The following is a 21,869-nucleotide window of genomic DNA, read 5'->3' as shown; positions in this document are numbered from 1 at the left end:
TAGCTATTATATAAAGGACCAGTGTTGTAGTTTTTATGATACAAAGAAAGGTGATGAAGATATTACACCAAAAAAATTCATTGTAGATTTATCTGGTAAAGTTCCACTGAATGTTTTTGAATTCAAGTAAGACTTTGTAATTGCTAATCTTTTATTTTATTGCACTTGGGTTCCAGTTGACATTTTTAAGTGTTTTCATTGGAATGCAGCATATCGTGCTCCTACCAAAATTGATTGGAAATGGTGCTGAAAGATCCTATCTTAAAGAATGATTATTACCATAGCTATAATTATACTTCATACCTTGTGAGAAACCAAAATCAACTGAATTTTGGTATTGGAAAACTGGAAATGTGTTTTTTAGGCATTACATCCTGTTATAAATCTTCCCTGTCAAACTGTCAAAGTAAAAATAAAGCAGATCAATGGTAGCATAGCCAATGACTGGCCCAGCTTTGTTGGACAAACCACAATGCCCAGGCTGGGTCATTTTTTTTTTCAGTTGAGGTAGAAAAAAGAAAAAGCCCCATTTGCGGTCTGTCATAAGACGATGCCAGAGTGTTTTTGAGGAGGATCGTGGTGAATAACCATTGGTTTTGTCAAGATGGCTTGTGATTACTAGTCTGCTGTGGCCGTTATGTTGCTTGGGACTCAGAGGGCAAAAGGTTCGATCAGAGAGGGGAAAAAAAAATACACTCCCCCTCGGCAATTCCTCTTCGGAATTGGACTGCAATGTGGAAGAAACCCATTTACGAGAAAAAAGTAGAACTTCAAATTATACTTTAGCAATAAATAAAAAGCTATTATGACAGATTTCAACCCAGAAACGACTGCATCTTAACCTGAAACTGCTCATCTGCAATTGAATTTTGTGGCCTAAGCGCTGACTCGACCCCAATTATTTAGATCAGAAAGTTAATTTAATAACCCTTGTCACTATAAAACTTGATCAAATTCAATGACCTGCTAATGCAATTCCTCCCTTTTCACGGCGTTGAAATGCACCCACTGGTGTTTACTATCATTTTCCTTGCTGTCACCAATTTCCTACTACAGTCAAAGTCCCAGAATTTTCTATGTCATGTCTACCGGTGCTGTGATTCCTATCATTTATGGTTCCGCTTAAGCGGTGATTGACTGGAAAGCAGCATTCCTTCTGGCCAATCTCCAAATTTGGAAACTCTCCACTGACTTCATATTAAGCACCTTAAAATGCAGTGCCATTTTCATGCGGTATTGCTGTTACTATCATATAATTCTATATAGGGTTTCTTGAAAAGATAACACACCAAGTTGATTACTCTCAATTTATCATCCTAAATACCCAGTTGACTAGGTGTGTGACTCCAAAAAGTCTGTAGTCTGTGGGCTCATGGGTTCTCTGTACCGATTTTTTAAGTATTACCCTCACTAAGACCCCATAATACCAAACACACCCATTCTTTCATCAGCAGACATAGGAACCAGACAAAACAGAATGAAGGATCATTCAAAGTATCCCAAATTAGCTCTTAGAAAAGCATGCAGTACAACTTGTATTTTTCGAGTTCTAAACAGAGCTTCAGTGGTTTTGGACAACTCCCATCTCCTATCCATCCTTCCTTCATCTTGCCGTATTCATAAATCATTATCTGTCTGAGAGGGTGGAGTAGCTGATTACTTTTTACAAAGCTGCTGTGTAATTTGACTAAGTAGTACTTTCACCTAGTTTATTGATGGAAAAAATGGCTTGTTAAAAGGGGAAAAATAGGGGGTAAATATGCAGTTCTCTCCAAAGCATAACATCAGTAACACTATGGTTTAGTTTTATCGCTTAGGCAATCTTAATTTAGGGTAGATTGGAGTTTCCTCTTCTGACATTAAAGAAAAACACTGAAGTTTAAGCCAACCTTAACACTTTACTATGAGATACTGTTTCCATAAGAAAATAAAGCCCAAAAATGACGCAACAAAGATCTTTGAAAAGTTTACTGAGCCAACATGTTGAAGAAAGGCTGCCATGTAGATGTTAGAAGTTGGAGTGGAATTTTCCATAGACATCTGCCTTTTACTTGGTGTAAGACTACTTCTTCAAACATTATTTGCATAATTTACAGTGGCATGACATAGACTGCATTTTCTGTGGTTAAATCTTAAGCCAATACTGCATTAAAATTATTGTTTGAGACACCATGTATGGCGTTAGTTTATCAACTGTTTTTTTCTTCAAAATAATTTAATAGAACACTTCTAGAACTAGTTTTGTCCTCCATTAAACTCAGTTTAACAGAAATACCTAAACCTTGATCTTACTGACAATGAAGCCTATTTAAAATCATTTTTTGTAATTATTTATATAGAAAAAAAACATGTTTCTGTTTGTCTTAATCAAAGTTGGCATTTTTGCACTTACATACATTTTGTAAAACCATATTTTGAGTGAGGAGTATTTACACCCCATAGTTAGTGGTGGTTTTAAATCGCTACTGTATAAAAGTATGTTTTCCATCCCAACACACAGTTGAGATTGCAACTCTCAAAATCTTGGCTATAAAAAGATTGTCTCCTAGTTGAATTTTCACAGAATTCACGGAAGCAAATGATCTCAGCATGTATACATCTCATTTCAAGCAGACACCCACAATAACTACAATATATATTTATATATATTTTCTTTGTCTCTGTTTTTCTCATTGCATCAATGGAATCTTGTAAAAACCTGCAAGTTGGGGAGGTATGCAAGTTTTTCTGCCTTCAATGTCACCTTTCAGTGGGGCTGGAGGCATGGTAGTCTTAGCGAAATGATGACCACAAAGGTTTCTTTGAGAAGAGGGAGCTGACCCAGTCTTCCCCATCACTCTCACTATTTAGTTAGTTCAGTTACTCATGCATAATGCCTTTAGCCAAGTTGGGGTAGACGCAAATAATGTTTCAGGTTAGGGAGACTCTGATTTGGGCCTCGTTGTGGCAGGAAAGTCAGTGTAGTCTGATTTGTAAAATCTAACCATAACTGTAGTGGAGGTGTTTACATTGTTCCAGTGTGGGGAAATTATGTGTAAACTATTCAAGAAAAAAAAATCTAGATTACAAGTCTATCCAAACAGATCTGGTTACGACACGTCATACATCATAGTGATAGACAAAGATAAATAAATCTCCACTTTCCATATGTTGCCCCCACCTTTGACCCTCCCATTTCAGTGTTCTTCCAGGCTTAACATTCCTCATGTGTCCAACTTTCATGTGCACACATGCATGTGTATACACAGTTTTCCCCAAGGTAAACTGAACTACATTTGCACTAAAGGACCTCATCAGTTCACATTTAAACATTTGTTGTAGTGTTGAGTACTGAAGCCAGAGATTATTTTTGCATGTGATATGTTCTGTGAAGGACAGGTGAAAGGAATTGGGAGGCAAGGATATTTTGGCTGCAGAGGAAAGGTTACATTGTGAAGAATTCTGGAGTAAACCATAGTTAATCTCTTCAAGATTTTATTGTATCTTGGCAATAAATTAAAAACGGCAAATTGCAAAGCTGCAAATGTCATTCACGCAGGACATTGTTTTTTTTTCAAATGTTTCTTTCGGAAATGAAGAATGTCAAATTTAACAGAGGCAAGTGACAGGCCTTCAAGTAACAAACTTCATTCAAAGAACATGCCATAAATTCTGCTGACCTGTTTTTTTTCCTGTTGTGCAAAATACAAAAATAGATTATCAGACCACAAACTCATCGACTCACTTGATTCACCAATTTTTGTAAAAAGAAAAAAAAGTTGATTAGCACAAGATGATTTAGGACAAATTTACACACTTAAATGATGTTTTGGTTTTTAACTTTTACAACATCTGCTACACAAAAGAGAATCAGCACTGTACCCTGATTCAGCAATGAGGTAACATGATGTTTAGCTCACTAAATACACAATGAACACTGTATGATTTATGGACTAAGTGTGAACATCTTAAATAGTTGTACATTGCTCGACAAATGCCTTTCTCTTTGTGCATTTAATGTTGAAATTGAACACGTCCCTTTTCCAGTCAAAACTCTGTCTGACAGAGATTCACTGAATGCAATCAAACATATTTTTAAAGCAAATAGCTTTAAAAAAAAGAATATCTACACAAGATCAGTCAGAAAGTTGAATTACAGTGGAATCAGACAATTTTGTTCTAGGGGTCAATGAAGGACACTGCGATGTAGCGTGTGCCGTTGGTGGTGGGTAGACCTTCGTGCAGATGGGTTAGTCGTCCTGGGTGCATGAAGCTCCAGCCTTTCCTTGGCGATTCGATAGAACAGTTGTACCGATGGAAACGACAGCCACCACCCTAAGAGGAAGAAGTGTATTGTCAATTGCGTATTTGCGATGGACAACCTGAGCGTCTGAATTGGGTTGGATGTCTATTAGTTACTCCCTAAATTCAAAGAAGGTGGATATAAGTTGTTTGCTTGGACATTTTCTTTATGTAATAGGTGTACCTTGGGTTTAAGATGACAAATATCATAACTGCAGTTTGCACATGCCTTACCTGAAAGTCAACGTCTTTGTTATTGAGGGCAATGTTAATAGTGAAGGTGGAGGAATCATGGTGTGGTCTCAGGTATGATTGTCTCTCAGGTGTGTATTTGACAACAAAGTTCATGACCGCGTAACCCTGCAATGGGATGAACAATGCAGTACATCAAGGAATTTGGCAGCTGTCTTCACATAGCAAACAGTGCACATTTTTTGGGGATGATGACATTTTATGCTACTCAAGCTGTTTTGTATTGGCCTACTAGAGAGGTGTGTCAGACATGTACCAGGTTTGTTATCTTGTAGTTGGGGAAATGGAAATAGGATATTGTAACAACAACTTCCTTGAATCTTTACGAACCTTCGTATAGTATCCTGAGAAAACTTTCAGCGTAACAGGCGCAATGAATTCTCGGATAAAGTGAAGCCACTCCTTGTCAAATCCGATTTGCTTCATGTGGATGTCGTCTGTTGGAACTGTTTCGTAGCCTCCAGAGATCCGCTTGTCCTGGTGGACGAAAGGGAACGTAGATTAGTTAAATTGTTAAGGCACCTCGAATATAGCTCTTTCCTTAATGCCGTTTTATTGACAAAATGTACTGAGGACATTCCCAAACCGACAATTGACTAAGGAGAACTTTGCTGCTATATTGAGGTGTTTGATTGTAATTGTTGTGACATAATTATTTTTGGTGGGGCGCTGATTGTAAATCTCTCAACAACTGGAAAACTGTAATCAACATAACATCATAGCCCCCTTTATTACTGTTTGCAATGTGGATAATTGTGAACTAAAGACAGCCGACTTTGCTTTCACATCTGGTCAATATACGACCTTAACGCTCCAGCAAAAAGAAGTAGCTTCTAAGTTACAGGCCCCATGTCTGTCTTCTGCCACAGACTCAGACTCTCTTGTAAAAAAAAAAAAAAAAAGTTTATAAGTCTCCATGAGGGTGTCCCTAATTCTCTACTGTTTTTATTCATGTCTGTTTTTTATTTATTTGATCTTTAAAACACCACTTATTTGCAATGAAACAAAAACAATTTTTATTGTTGTTTCAAAATTAGAATAACTGGTTATTGCTGCCGATTGATTTGATAGACAAAATTATGTAATATATTCTCCTTTGCCATGAATTTTATAAGATTCCCATGTGCCTCATAGGGTTGAATGATAATTTACACCAGCACCAAAGTCAATTATGCAGTTCTTTTACAAAATTCGATTTGACCTGTTTTTCAGAAAAACAATTCTGGCAGTTGCTTTAAAAAATGCGGAACCCAACTAAGACTATTTTTCCCAGGTTTTTTTGCTATGTTTGAAAGTTTATTCTTTGGCCAGAGCCTCTAAACTATTGGAATGTTTATTAGGTCTATCAAATATTTATAGGGCTCTTCCCTTAGTTCCAGCTTAACGCCTCTTACTAAATGCTGTAGAAACAAATTTTAAAAAGCAATCTAGACACAGATCAAATTGTCCGTAACAGTAATGGAGCTGGCAGACACATGAACGAAGAAAAGGCTAGTGCAACTATGTATCGATTTCCAAAGTGTACTTGGCGATGTGTTGCTAACAGGACTGACCTCGTGTTTGCCGCCAGACCATGAGCCATGGTTCTCCATCTCTTCCACTATTTCATCACAGGCCTTTTCTGTGAAGACTGGGAACCAAAACACATCTGGACAAGGCTGCCGGCCAAACAGACACAGATTTATTTTAAGTCCCACTTTCTCCTCCAGTTGTTTGCAGTGCAATGTCAATTATTTATATAAAAAACAGATGGTCAAATCCATGTCAAGCATTCAGCTGGACTTTGTCAACAAAAATACACACACACCTCTTCCATGTGGTTCTCAGTGAATATTTTCATGTAGTTTGGATCAATGTATTTCTCCTTCCAGTCCTGCAAAGAGAAACTCATACTATAAGTCTTTTGTCAAACTATTTGACCAGCTGAATACTGGGCAGCACTAATCCTCTCCCCTCTTAGAGTAATCTCCCATGGTGCCACTTGCCACATTAGGCCTCATTTCGCATAACTTGAATCTTTTTGTGATGATTATAAAGCTTTACATGTGGTTACTCATTAGCTCTTTAAATTCAAGGTAACAGCAGTAGCAACTTACCAGGGGGTTTTCAAATATCTGCCACAAGTCACTGTTATAATGAGAAGTGTTATAATTGGCTGCGGAAATGAGCCTTCCAAAGTCGTGGCGGTTTGTTAAATACATGAAGACTCCCTGCAGTAGACATGAAAGACTTAGTTACACACAAATCATAAAATGCACTCCTAAAAATGTCTCACATGAAAGTCCAGCTATATATTATTCATGCTAATACCCAAACGTAATTAAAGGTTAGCACTCTGAGAGCAAATTGAAATTTTGTTCTTCTGATTTAGGTAGAGCAGAAACAGAAGCCATATAAATAATCTAAGATTATTTATGGGTGGTTTGAGAGTGCCTTAGGAGGGGCCGTTCACACGGTTGTCGGTGGGATGAGGGGAGTTCAGGTTGGGGGGGTTGGTGAAGTGATAGGAAGGGTTGGAGAACAGGGATAGATGGGGTGCAATATTTTACTCTACAGGAGGCACGGGGGAGGTTTCGGACTCAAAATCAGACTAGGCTGGGTAGGCATTTGGGTTGATAGGATATCATTGTCACCAAATGAGAATGGAAATAACGTGAGGATTTCATTGTGCTATTTTACAAAAGGCCTAGTCTGATGTCGGTCAGTGTGTCGAGATAAAGCAGTTGGTTTTAGAGTACAGCATCAGAACAGGGGTCTTGAATGTATGCAGATTTTTCTCGCGTTCTTCCTCCTCAAACAGCAGAATCGTTTTCAAAACAACCTTAACACTGTTTTGTTAAACATCAACTCGACAGTGGCGTGTTGATGTTCGGTCTGCAATGTGTAGCTATGAAATAATTAAACATCCACCCAGTTATGATGACAAGCTGAAGCTTGGAATGGCTTCTGAGTGCTTTTCAGCTAACTTTTCAGATAACAACAGTAATCAAAACAAATGGAAACCTTTGGGGGCCTGAGCATATGGAATGATTCCGGAGAAGGGGACTCTTTTTCTCTCTGACTGGTCTAAAACGAAGGAGAAGCATCATGTAAATCAGATAACATGTGTTATATCAAATTTATACACGTGACACAGTAACATAACGGGAGGCGAGAAATTGTGGCTGCATGGAAAAAAGAAGCAGGATTCCCTCTGAAGCTGATGTTTTGTTAGAGTGGAACTAGTACATGCAGGAACCCAAAATGCACTGAGTGGGAATTAGGACTGGTGGAGTGCTTTTCACACGTAGGATGTCAACAACTTCAAGCAATGATAAAGAGAGAATGTCATAAACAGAAAAGAAAAACTTGCACCGCGCATTGCCAACATGTGCTTATTATCCCAAGAATGCCAAAAAAAACAATGGTATAAAATGCAACAACACAAAAAGCTGACCATTACATCACCACAATACCATCATGCCACAATGACATATACACAGAAATCATACTTGCCATTCATCACCTTCCATTGCGCTGCTGACTTTTATGGCATCATCATTCATAGCATTTAAATCAAATGTCGTTGCAGAAATATAGCCTACATCAAAAGCTGTTCTTACCAGCTCTCTTGTGTGTTTACACATAGCCATGTCAGGATCCAGTTTCTCAAGAACAAAGTAGTTCCTTTCTTTTAACTCCTTCCTCAAAACACTGCCCTTAACCAGGTAGATGTGTGCCATGTATGGAATGTTCCACACACCCCTGGAAACAATGAAACATACAGAAATGAGGCATGATTTGGGGCGTTGCTGGGCTGTTAGTGGAGATTTATTATTGTAATCCACATGACACATCTCTAAAGGTGTGTGGTACGATGGCGTAATGTTATCATTTGCATTTTTGAGGTCTTACTGCACCTTACCTTGCATGGATGATCTATTTTAATGGCAGTGTTTATCCCATTGCCCCCATCTGGGTGCAGTTTTATGTATTTTTAGATCTTATGTAAGAGATTTTGGATTTAAATGTGGTATGATGGCTAGCCACTAGTTGAAGATAATTTAGTGATGGACTGTCATCAGACATGAAACAGGAATTTGCATATTTCAAGCCAGGCGTTGAAAGTGTAGTAAAAGGCATTATACTTACACTCGTTTTCTCTGTACAATATCAACGTAATCCTCCGAGCGTGCGTAGTAACCATCCAGACTTAACGCTCCCCAAAAGTTAGACCACAGCTTGTTGTGGCGAGTAACGAGGGGACCGATAATTTTCCTGCGAGAGTCGAGAAACAGGTATATGTTTAGCGTGGTATGTTATGAAAATTTCTGGATTTTCTTTGCGGTTAAAGAAATATAAATCTATAGTCAACGGAGAATTCCCTTATCCCCTCAAAATAACCCATGAAGCACTAAACTATGGACATTGTAGCCAAATGTATAGTTTGTGGGAAGGCTTTTTGTATTCTTTAGGCTGGAGAATGGAGACAGGCGTTTGCATGTTTGTTGTTTTGTGTAATGTAAAGTGGCACTTGGAGGTTAGCACAGTCTATGCTTTCTCTATTTCCATGTGGTTGACAAAAACAGGAAGCCGACGCAGATTATTTTTAAACTCTTAGTTGCTCTGCTGCAATGTGCTTGTGGTTTTGAAACTAGGAGAATACATTCAACAGACTGATGAACAACAATAGCAACGTGGGAGGTTTTTCTAGTTGCCCACTCCTTACCTGTTTTGCTCTATGAGGAGATTCAGAGTCTGCGTGTTGGTAAGCATTACATCTGAGTCCATGCTGAAGTAGAAGTCACATGTATCGTTCTGGCGACAAATATCCCTAAAGACAAAGACAAGTTATTATAATAAATAACTGGGCTTGTTATGTAGGTTTGATTTCCAGGTATGTGTCAAGACATTCTAAAGACTAAACAACTTGGAGTAGTTTGGTACTGGCCTGGAAATGCCAACATTTTTTGTCAAAAGTTTATCTGAAAGCACTTTACATGAAATTAGTAAGGCAAATATGAAATGTCTTAGGTCAATTTGTACATACATAGCCATATTTCTGGCCTCTCCTTGGCTAAGATTCTCCTCCGGTCCAACAACTTTTAAACTGCGGAACACATTCTTATGTTCCTCCCAAATTTTTTGCATGTGCTTCTCATGGTAAACCTCCTGACAATTGCAAGAATCAATAGATGAGACAGGCGTAATACCAACAATGACAACGAGAAGTGGCTCTGATTGCACATACTCACATTGTTGTGGACAAAAACACTGAGTTTGTCTTTGGGATAATCCAACGAAATTAAACGTTGGAAGAACTCGGGAAGAAATGGTGTCGGGTGCTCGATAAAGACGCCCACCAACACATTGGGATACTCCTAAGGAAATTTGACAGATAACAGAAGGGAGACATTTCAAACAGGTTCATGAGTCGGTCCTGTTAGGCATAAATCACAGAAACATTTGACATTTCACATTAGCTTTGTTTAAACTTGTAAATTGTGACAAATGGCATTGTCAGCAGTGGAACTTTGTGGTTTATTTAAATTTGGCTTAGTTGACATGATTTACATTAAGCTGGGTATTCTTTGTTGCATTTTTTGATAATAGCTGAGAGGAAAATTATAACGCACATTCTTAGTGCTCAGTAAAATAATGTGTTAATCGGGTGAATAAATATCAGGTTTTTAAAATATTGACTATTCAGCTGCAATTGACTGCATTTTTACTGCGAGTTTGCAGGTTGTGATGAGCTAATGAAAGGGCACTGTTAAAGTTATTGGTTCAAATTATTGTTAAAACTGAGAAACATTGCCACGTAGAACTTTGTTTGGTGAGATCAGCCTGTCAAAAAGAAAAAAATATGCAAAGAGGATAGATTTTTCCCACGAATCCTGGCTCCAGCCACAAAAGTTCACCCTGGACTGCCAGTCGCTCTGACCAGTTCACAGTAAAAGTCTGGGAAGTGGATAAAAAGGGATGCAAATCCAGCATCTAATTTGAAGGTTTGTAAAGTCTGGCTTTAATGCACATAATGGGAGAGTTGAGACTTCTGCCAGTGGAAATGGAGGAGTGTTGTTTTGCTTTTTTACTCTGGAGAAGACTACCGTATAAAATAAAACATCGGAATGTGGTTGCGTAGCTTGTGATTGTCCTTGGCAGAAAAAAAATGTAATTGCATATTAAGAAAAGTACACAAAGAAGCAAGCAAAACTTCAGTATTAACTAGATATGATATCTCAACATGAAGCCATAAGGTAAAGTAAAAGAGCAACACTTTGTGAACCTAGACAAGAGAGAAAAAGCGAGTTTCCTAATGGGAATGTAGTTGAATTACATCTGCGTAGAAGTTCATAATTTATTGCAATAACAGTTAAAACAAGATCCATATTCCAACACTATACGCTCAAGTTTTACATTAATGAACTGAAGCAGGTTTTATGCTCCCAAATTTGATTAGCTTTAACAGAGACAACCACATAGCTTGCAATGTTTCCAAGTTCCTGCCATTCCACTTCAGTGTAATTTGACAATCTTGGCTGAACTCTGTGACATCTTTTCCACATGACCACTATAATTGAAGATTTTGTATCGAACCTATGCTGAGAAGCCCACATAAAGGAAGGCTGGTCAGCAGTGACACCCCTTTAAATGAGCCGTTGCGAAAACCACACAAGCCATATCCTGTGCCACGGTGGTGTGCGAGTTGTTTCCCTTGTACAAGTGCTTTTTTAAAAGATCCAGAGGGCACAAAACCTATTATTTTTGCCCATGGGGCGTGGCTAGAACCAATCGTGTGGCTTATCTGTTGAAATAGCTCTATCAGGGCATTACTCAAAACTGTCTAGACAGTCACTGAAGGATGTTAGGCAGTGTTTCATCCTCAAGGAGGAGTGACGCAGATAAACTTTTCACAAGACAAACATTACACTGACTAGGAAAATTGGGACTTACTTTCAATTGAGACAACTGCACGACATCATCGTCACAGTGGCTGCACCCATTTTCATAGTTCCACGTGTTGGGAACGTAGTTGCTCAGGTAGTTCAAGTACAGCTGCGTGGGAGAAAATCCAAATCTCGTTACAGAAAATTATTGTCAAGATAATAAAATGGCATTATCCTGGTTCAGTAATTATATTTTATGATGGCTAACATTTTAATGCATGGGAGAGGCCATTTATAGGAATGACAGTTCAGTAATTTTATTTTATGATGGGTAAAATTTTAATGGATTTATAGGAATGACGCTGTGCACAATCCTCACTTATAGCAAATTTATACTAATCATGCATTTGAGGGAGTGGCTCTGATTGGTGTAGTGTCACGTACCATTCTGAGTTAATCATGCAGATGTTCTAATGCTAGGAAAAATGACTCAACAGTTTCAGTTTTTAGTAGTCAAGAGAAAATGCTAGAGAATGATCCACAAGCTGTAATTCCAAAGAGCAGAGAAAATAGGCTGGCTCTTGATGACCTAGTTTCTTGTAAAGCTCCCAATGAAGGATAATAGTAAATGTGACTCATAAATAGGAAGGAACAGTGTGTACATTTCGCTGGTCAGTGAGAAATCAATCAGAAATATCTGGAGATGCATGTCAGTAGAAAATAATCCGACAATGCAATCTTACAAGAATCAGTTTTAACTTAACAGTGCCATCTTAGTTCGGATAGCTTCATCATAATTTTGACAAATGAATAGAGATGGAATGGTGCCATGAATAGAATAATTCTTACTCACTTTGGTATTCATGTTGCCATGGACAACAACCGGCAGAGAGTCATACGCTGTATTTCTGACTCTCACGCGGTTTGTTCCAAATTTGAGAAGCACTTCATCTGCCAAAAGGGGGGAACACATTTAGAACAGGATTCATGGAATTTGACATAATGCATGGCCAAAAACCTATAATGGTTTAATACTTAAATATTAAGAGCCAACCTCCTACTTGTCAATGACATGGGGATGATGTAATAAGTGTGCTCTCTGGAATTTCTCACCAATTGCTCCATTTAGGTTCTGGAAAATCTGGCATTTGTGGTCCAGTGTCATGTTGAGGGACTCCTAGAAGATTGTAGTGGATTGAGTCTTACTTTGTTAAGAAAATACCGTTATTTTGAAGGTGTGTTAACAGAACTTACTCTTTGTAGAGGATCCACAAATATTTTAGTGTAGAAGAGCTGATCGTCGTCATTGTCATGAAGGTTCCACTGTGAAACAATTCGGTTTATGTATGGGGCATACCCAATTACCCCTGCAAGCGATAAACACTGTGAAACACATTTCGAGTGTAATAACATAGGGTGCAGGAGAACCTAAAGGATACATATACAACTAGCAACCACTTGGAGTCAATTACTGTAAGTCAGCCAGGACCATAAACTACGATTTCCGTATAATTGTCACCAATTTTCCCAAGCTCAGACTTATCCCTCAGGAGATCCAAATGTACTTCAACCATATGATTTGAAAGTCTGACAGGAGAGTGACAAGTGCTTTGTGTGCTATTAAAACACATCTAAATGTATAGTCTCAAGGCAATATCCACAACCACTGGCTCCTTGTCTGCTTTTGTACCTCAAGGATACTGACCACATGGACTGATTGCAAGGTTGGGGCTATCATTTAGAAAAAAAGCACTCTAAGACTGTAAACGAGCTGACACGTCGGTTAATTGCCAAATATGACAGTGTAGTTAAAGTATTTTTGGTTGTGTCAGAGCCAAACAATCGCCAGTAAAGGACTGAAATTAAATGTATTTCTATAGTCAATCCAAGGTCAGATATAAAGCTTTTCCTTTTTTTAAATACATTTTTCCACCTTGAGAACAGGCACATATGAGATCAAAACAGACTACAATGACAGTCACAAGGCCAAAATATTCAAATGGTCACTTTTGTAGTATCGTATTGAATGCTTGCAAACCCAGCAATTTTATATGGCGCATTAAGAAAGCTGAGACAAAGCCACATGTCATGCTGGTGAAAATGAAAGCTGAAATCAGCCTTTGATCTGAAGCAAGGCAGTAAGGCTCCAGTACGGGAGGTCGCAACATGTTGATGACCGCAGTAAAGGCAGTAATTTTGTGTCCTGGAGACCTAGTAGGATGCAGTACCCATGACACTTGGACTGCACTGCAATCAATATATTATGGAAAACATTTTCTGCTTTCATTTAGTCAGGTTTGGGGTATACAATATGTTCTCAAAATCACAATGTACTGCAGTCACCCTTTTTTTCCAATATGGTCCAGTTATGCAGTTATTTGTAATAAATAGACTGTTATTGATGACCTTTTGGGTTGCTCTTATAATTCTGTAATATGAATAGACTCATCTCCTTTACAGGAAATAGCAATGACAGTCAAAATATACACTTGCTTTAAAGAAAACTATAATATACGTTTTGTGGTTTTGGGCTTAAAAAAATGAACATGAGTCTTTTGCCATTCCTTTCAGACAGCCCACTACTTTGTGAATGGTGAACTTCCCTCAAGTAGTTGAAGTAGAGTGATAAGCAGTTTACAGATTGGAAATTCTAGATTACATTTAATCTTCATGGCCAGGGAGAGGGTGAATAAAAATGTTAGGCTTAAGTGGGGGTGCTATGATGAAAAAAAGAAAGCAGAACTCAACCCTCCCCTCTGTTTGCATCATGTGGCCTGCTCATCCTTATCTTGCAGAAAGCAAGAGGTTAAAGTAAGAAGTAAATTCCTAGCATATTTGGAATGTTTTGGAACCCACCTCCTGAGTTGAGGTACCACTTGCCACTGCGGACTGAGGGATATTTTTCAGCCAATCGCTTATCGGGCCATATCAGGCCTTCTGCAGCAAAAATTACTTTATGATTGGCTTGCTGGAACTTCCTGAGAATCTCCTCTGGTCCTCCAGCGAAGATAAGATCATAGCTAGAATGGAAAAAGGGCCCAAATGAAACATAACTGGCTCAATCCGTCACCATTTTGGTATCTATACTTGCTTCGGGTCATGATATAGTTTTTTACCTTTTTATGGCACATAACAGTTATGGGAAAGATGTATTTGTTCCATCTAACATAAATTGAATACATTTATTCACTTTATGGAAATATTCATAACTGTAGGCTTCTAACATTTGCATTTGAAGAGTCTGTGAAGCGCATGTGCTGTTTCTAACACTTCTGATGTCTAAAACTGTGTTTGAGTGGAGTTCACTTTTCACAGAAATGATTGATGTCACATATCGCGTAGATTAGCACTTTCGGCTCGGGTGGCCATATTTGACTCCTAAAGCTTTCATTATTCCAAACCACATTAACAGTGTAAAACTTTCAATTGGCTTTGTGAAGCCATAAATCATTTAGGAGCACTGTGTGAAGTACATTGCTGTCACAATATAACACCTTTGCTTGAATAAGGGATAGGATGTGAAAAACTGCAGGAACACCTTTTGAATGAGGACTTTGAAATCGTGACTATCGGTCTAATTATAGAGGCAGGAAATGGCAATCTTTAAATGCCACATACCTATCCACAAAGAGGATCACAAGGTCCACCTGGTCAGCTAGACCTTCCATGGTCTCCTTTAGTAGTCTGACTTTTTGGCCTCCACCGATAGAGCGGCCAACATCGCCTCCTTTCCATTCGTCTCCCATTCCCAACACCTGTGATAGAACATGTGGTCAAGTCCAATAGTGGACAGTGGGATAGTACCATGTAAAATAGTGAGAAATTGTGCTGAATGCAGACCCAGTCGTAAAAAAAGCTAGTAATTGCTTGGTTAACTCAAGAATGGATATTGAAAGAGAGAAGGAAAAATATGTTTTAGGTAATCAAAAGAAATCTTTTACCTTCACAGTGTAGTTGAAATAGTTTGCAGATTGCATGAAGCGGTGAAAGCCATCTGTCTCTTCAGTTGCCACGGTTAGCACCAGCAATTTTTCTAGAGGGGAAAATATGCAAATTTATTAATGAAATACGCCCACAATATGTAGCAGGAGTGTTTGTCCATGTCATTTTTATTTTCAAACTAAGGGTAAGATTGCTGTTTGTGAATCCGTTTTGTTGGGGTCTTAAACACTGGTTTTCATTTGGATATAAGATACTAAGCGAGAGATTTCAACATACTAGATTGATATCATATTTCATTACACAAAGCACTGGGTTCGAAGAAGGGTGAGACTAAACATAAATTGTAGACACTGGCCTCAAATAGTGAGTTGGTTTACATCCATTCTGTTGATTTTAGCATTTTTAAAAAGAAAAAAAAAGCATTTTCCATGGGATCAGTTCCCTTAAAAGGCTGCACTACAAGTTTAGAATGTGCAAATAAGTACTTATTCATCAACTCTGTTGTGATAGTGAAGCCCAAAATCTCAAAAGTATGAAGAACATAACAGTGGTTTCTTTGAACTGAAAGAAAAACCCGACAGATTGGAAATACGTAATTTCCTTTTCTCGTACTTATGATTGCAATGAAATGTATCCGACCCCCATCTCACTCCCACTGACAACGATAGTCTCATTCCATTTCCTGACATTCTTTTGTAATACATTACGACTGGGAATGATTCCTGGTTTAGCACCGAAAAGCTCCATATAACACATAATAAAAGGGAAAAAGGAAACTTTTAAGACATTGGATTTCATATAGCACTTCACTGACCCTTTCTGATTAATCCAAGTGAATCAATGTTGGCTTGAGGTGTCTATGTAGCACCGTGCAGGACAGTAATCACACAGGCATCTGGGAAACATATTTTTCATGCTGTCATTCTCATCTGTAACATTAGATATTAATGGCTCTTTGAGGATCTTACATTATTTAAATTTATCGAGCAGGGACCTGGAGCTTGCTCCCATTGCGGCCATTAATATATGTAAATATATGAAATCACTATTTATTTCTGATGCTATCATAGATGTCAGTAGGGATAATGTGGATGCAAACTCACTCCCCTATGGATTTTTGTTTGCTGGACCAGCATGAACTAGTTTCAGACTGCGTCTCTGGCCACTGTTCTATATAAATGAACAGTGAGTGTTTTCTTTAAAAACAACTACAACATTACCAGAAGAGTGAGACTAGGCCATGAAATACATTTGTGAATGGGGCAAATAAACAAAAGAACTCTTAAAGGCCCACACAGAGTTACAATTGACAGATGGGGATAAGCAGTAAGTGAGGTCTCGAGCACTGACCCACAGCTGCCCCCGCCATGGTGAGAAGATGACCCAAAGAAAAACATACTTCACTCAGTCTGTTCCCAGAAGAGTTTCCGATCAAAATGTTTGGACAACTCAGTAACATGGTCTGTTAATGTAATTACACTCAGATAAGACTGGGCCGAATAAAGGGACATCAATGCCAGTATCTTGCTTGCCGTGGTCATTATGGTATAATAGCCTTATGCTGTAAATGAACTGGCCTAAAATGTAAATCAGTGGAAAGTTTTGGCAAACAACACATGCCAAAAATGTTTTTCCTGCCTGAACAAGCAAACATCTTGGTTCCAAAAACAGATGGATGAGACGCATTTCTCCTGAGACGTTATTGGAAAGTCACTAAGATGTTCTGTATGTAGTTTCTGTTGGAAGAAAACTTGTAGTGCACGGTGGCCTTGCATGAACTATTGCTTGATCACTATTATAATAAGTTATTACCTTTACATCACACAAAAAAGTGTAATGTAGGGAGAGAAGCCATTTTATGCAATTAGTTGTCATTTTTTGAAGGGCTTGTGTATAAAGTAGTTTAAATATTGGGTGTTTTAAAGTACTTTCCACTTGTAATTTGGGAAAATCTATCAAGTGATTCCATTTATCTTGAGTTGCAATATAGAGGCTTTTATAACTTCATATTTCTTTGCTTCTTCCTGAACTCGAAGTAAATAGAAACAGACTAACAATACTTCACAGCTAAATGACAGATGGCAAAATATTGTTGACAATTCATAATAAAATAAGGTGTTGTGTAGCTGCCACTGATCTCAATCTTGCCTAAGGAAGTCAGTCATTGGACTTAATTGGAATAACTACCCCAAGCCCCCTCTCTCTCTCTTTTACCGTACCACAGCTGTCGAAAGAAAAGGTTCACGCATTGATGTGAAAACGTTTGTGACTCGCACTTTGCTGGGAAACCCACATGGGCGGGGAATATGTGCAGCATGGGAATGTTTGCCGAACGGGGCCATGCGAATAAGAGAATATTTCCCCGTGGATGACACATCCAGGACAAAATTCCTTTCAGAGAATAACCTAGACGCTGCATGTTTTTGAAATTGGAATGAAATAATGGAGCAATAAGAGGAAGACTTGGCGGAACAAATCATTATTGAATTTCCTGACTGCATAAGCACGGACACTTAGTGAATATACGACAATATCTAGTCTATAGCTTTGTACACCTTTTGAGTTTTGCATAGTAGTTATTGTCTTTGCCGTAGTATATCCATCCACACCATACACATATGATCTGTGAAATGTTAAGTGAATAGTGACATGTCAGGATGACCAACTGGTGCGTTGAAGCTCAGAAATGGATCGTGAGAACAAATATAAGTGAGCAAAACAATATTTCAGAGTTTTTACATTATTTTATTACATTTACTGGCATGTAGTCTACTTATCTCATATCTGATACAATTCATTCAATAATATATCTTTCAGCATTCCAATGCTACTTAATCTTTCTAATAGGAAAGTCTTAAGCCCCTCTACATGTACTGTCAGATGATAACACCGTGTGTTTGCAATTATCTGAGCTTAACAGACAAAGGGAGGATTACAAAAGTGACAAAGCCAATTGCCATGACATTATTTTGGTTGTCCACTGCACATGCTCTCATTTTTATTTTCAAATTAAAGGTAATTTTAATTAATGGGATTGCAGCAACACTGCAACTTAAAGCCACGTGGCTGCATTGCAGGAAAAAAAAATACCAAGCTCAGAATATCGTTAGTTGGCTCTGTGTTTACTGAAACCTTCAATTATCACATTCAGCAGTTATTCACAATTGGGTGCATTCCTGCCGCACTCATTTCACTTTTTCTCAGTTTATTGTCACAGTTCTTGATCAATTTTAGCTCTAATAAAACGTACAGTAGTTAAAAGCCCTGAACTCTGCACCACTAAAGTGGAATGAGCACACTTGTGCAGTTTTATATTTCAATAAAACCTTCAGGGGGAAAATAAGCATCAGCGTTGTTTTTGGCGGAAGCATATTTCGTCTTCTCTGACTACTGTCTGAAAATAGACAGAGAAAAAAGAATGAAGCTACCACAATGCATGCTTAAAATTGTTTTACAGTCAGTTAAAAAGAGGACTATGCACATATTCACATTGTAAAAAAAAATGACTGGACAATACAGTTCATATTTCTCTTAAAAGGCACTGGGCAGACATTTTTGGGTGAATTACTGGTAGTGTCCCAAGATATGATTACAGGCAATGTCTGCCAAATAGAGTTGTTAGAATGGAGGTGGAGACAATGGGGAGAGTGGTTATACGTTTTGGACAAACGTGGGTGGAGTTTCCGTTTCTTCAGTCACAAATTACAGTCGGCAAATTCGCACTGTCTAGAATCATTTGTGAACATTCTCACACACATACTTTGCTAACAGTCATGAAAAGTCTTAATAATAGTTCATTTATGTTTTCATCTAGTTGTCAGTAGGATAAGGCAAAGAAAAAATATGACATTTTTCTACAACCTAATTTCAGGCATCTAAAAAGTGTACTTTTGGTTAATACTCCTTATGACCATGTCATAATAATTACATGACAGGCGTCATAAAAATGAATGAATGCTTTTGACATATGCCATGAAATATTCTAAACCATCACTCCAAATACATTTGTTATGTCTGTAATTGTACAGTTGTATTGTCCTGTTAAAAGTTCTTTTCCAAATTTAGATGGTGATATGCACTCTTTTTATGGATTGTTTTGTTTCTGGCACTGTTGCAGTTGACTGTGATTTGATAAAAATATATATTTAAAGGTGTAAAGTGGTATGTGGAGTACTCAGAAATGATGTCAAAATTAGTCAAAGGCTTCTTTCAGCCAGTCAAATAGTCGACTGGGGGGATGGGGGTCGGTGTTGTCCCAATGTTACGTTACTTTCCCAAACGGGCCTCGCCAACAGGTGGCCCTACCCAGCAGAATCAACACCATTGTGCTCTGTTAAGTCAAAGAGAAGCAGTGTGCAGGCAAATAGTTGCATAGGTGGCATTTAGGAGACATCCACGTGTAAACTTTGCAGTAGGTATAATAATACAGTATGTAGTTTGTAACTCAGCTGCCTCACTTTATATAATTCAACATATTGAACACATTCATTCAACACATTTTATTTTAGTTTTTACGTGCTTGTTATGTTGATTTGGCATCACGTAACTTAAACAAAGGGTGGTGAACCAATGGAAAGGTGTATAACTAGTTGAAAGGTTCCTTATGCCTCTTTCTTTGTAGTCAGTTGTCAAAGAGATAATTGTTGGCAAAATTGTTGTTTAAATGTTGCTGTGGCAAAGCAGGCAATTCTTTTCGGATATGTTGGTAGATGCATTAAATGATGATTTGTATGTTTTCTTGAAAATTGCTGCAATATATGTTGAACCATTGTACCACAAAATTCTATGACTTGAATAAAAATAACTATATATTTTTTGGGGAGCCCTAACACTCATTTCACCCAAATTCTGCAAAAACTGCTGTTGCAGAGCATTTAAAATCAAAGGATAACAACTGCTTCTGCACTTCTAAATCAAATTCGATTTCTAGTTTTCTAAAGCATGCCTAACACGCACTTTGTGATGTATGTTTGAGTTTTACTGTTTTCATGACACTTAACAACTTATGTCAGGCAGCATAACATAATGAAAACAGTGTGATAACTGTCAGTCGGCACAGTCATCTGTGTTGGATGCGGATCCCCACATCAGCAAGCAACCGGCATCTCATCTACATTGCCGCAGTCGGACAAATAATAAATAAGGGGTAGTCGTGCAACCTCTTACCATTAGGAATAGACGCAGCGCCGCGGGGGGTGTCAGTGGACCCGAGGGTGTTCGCACAGGTCATCCAGCACGAAAACACAAGGTAAAACTTGAGGTACTCCATCCCGAATTAAAGTGCAGGATTCCAGTTAAAGGGACTTGTCTTGACTTAATTTTGCCTCCAAACCCTTGGTCAGAATAATAAGCAAAACCCCACAGGGTCTTTACGCCCTTCTTAATGCACAGTGGCAATAAATCATTGAATGACTTAGTTAGTCGCAGAGAAGAAAGTTAACTCCAAGGATGATTCTAAGGGGGGACCTCCAGTTGTTAATTGCGTCGCAGTTACAGAGTCCACAAGGAGCGACAGAATTTCCCGAGGCTTGGACGAGCGACGAGGAGGGAGGGAAGATAGCAGCAGTGCTTGACACGCGTACGTCCAGCGTGAAAGTTTGGCCAAGTGCAGTTATATTTGAGCCCCCCATGTACCCTCCCTCCTTCCCTTTCTACACACTCAATTACACCAACCCCCTCTTCACGCCACTCCCCCTTCTTTGCTCGCCACTGTTCATTCAGTGGAGCAAGACAAGACAAGATACTGTACATATACCCAAAGGTGTATGTATTTACTTTACTTTTAATGGGATTGTAAAGTGAGATCAGGTATTTGTGTCAGTGGCTTTGACATGCAAGTCTTTAAATTGTCTGGCGGGTGTTTTTAGAGCCTCTCGTTGTCAACATGAGTGTTTGCAGGAGAGAAGTGTCTATAAAAGGAGGGAAGAGAAGTCAGATATGAGACCTAGTATGGAAAGCCTGTTGCGATATTCATTCAATTTCCCTGCCGTCTGTTCTAATGAGAGTTGGGGGGTGTTTGATTCCTTCTATTCCAGATAATAGGTTGGGACACCTTGAATTGGTTTCCAGCCAATCGCAGTGTGCAATGAGACCAACAATCATTCACACACTCACTCCTACCTACGGGCAATTTAGAGTGTCTAATCACTATGTTTCAGAAGTCTGGGAGGAAACCCTAGTACTTAGAGAAAACCCAAACAAGTATGGAGAGAAAATTGAAACGACAGAGGCCGAGCTTGAACCCTAGATCCCAGAATTGTGAGGCAGAAGTGCCTGCCAAGTGGACAGAAAAGAATAAAAGGACGGAACGGGCAGTGGCATGGTGAAAAGTAGTTAGCATGTCAGTTTCTCGGTTGTGACGTTTACCATGCACTGGACGGCTGTTTTTCTATAGAGTTTTGCAATGTACGATTGGCTGACAACCAGTCTGGGGTTCCAAGGGTGCCTCTTGCTCAGAGTCAGCTGGTAAAGACTTCAGCTCACCCGTGTCCCTAATGAGGTGAAACACCATTGAAAATGGATGAA

At 38.6% G+C, this 21,869-nt stretch overlaps 1 protein-coding gene and 1 long non-coding RNA gene across 6 annotated transcripts in view; one reads left to right on the top strand and one right to left on the bottom strand.

The window, feature by feature from the left end:
• The window catches only part of LOC144209787 (uncharacterized), a 161,137-nt gene that overhangs the window by 81,670 nt on the left and 57,598 nt on the right, over nt 1–21,869 (top strand). The gene's annotated exons all lie outside the window — the stretch shown is intronic.
• Nucleotides 3,482–20,934, bottom strand: plod2 (procollagen-lysine, 2-oxoglutarate 5-dioxygenase 2). Of its 2 annotated transcripts, XM_077736289.1 has the most exons (20): nt 20,511–20,934; nt 15,344–15,435; nt 15,021–15,157; nt 14,259–14,422; nt 12,657–12,769; nt 12,516–12,579; nt 12,256–12,353; nt 11,470–11,571; nt 9,768–9,893; nt 9,563–9,684; nt 9,242–9,346; nt 8,665–8,790; nt 8,136–8,277; nt 7,537–7,599; nt 6,630–6,743; nt 6,341–6,406; nt 6,087–6,191; nt 4,864–5,010; nt 4,516–4,641; nt 3,482–4,314 (listed from the first exon to the last, which is right to left on the bottom strand). In XM_077736289.1, exons 1-20 carry the CDS (start codon nt 20,611–20,613, stop codon nt 4,159–4,161), a joined length of 2,271 nt encoding a protein of 756 aa, XP_077592415.1. In that variant the 5' UTR covers nt 20,614–20,934; the 3' UTR covers nt 3,482–4,158. The 2 variants fall into 2 exon arrangements, with proteins under 2 accessions (XP_077592415.1, XP_077592417.1); XM_077736291.1 differs by lacking the exon at nt 7,537–7,599.

Source organism: Stigmatopora nigra, chromosome 16, assembly GCF_051989575.1.
Source record: "Stigmatopora nigra isolate UIUO_SnigA chromosome 16, RoL_Snig_1.1, whole genome shotgun sequence".
In the NCBI taxonomy this organism is placed as follows: Eukaryota; Metazoa; Chordata; class Actinopteri; order Syngnathiformes; family Syngnathidae; genus Stigmatopora; species Stigmatopora nigra.
Note: the sequence above shows the minus strand (reverse complement) of the source record. Positions and strands in the feature narration are given on the sequence as shown.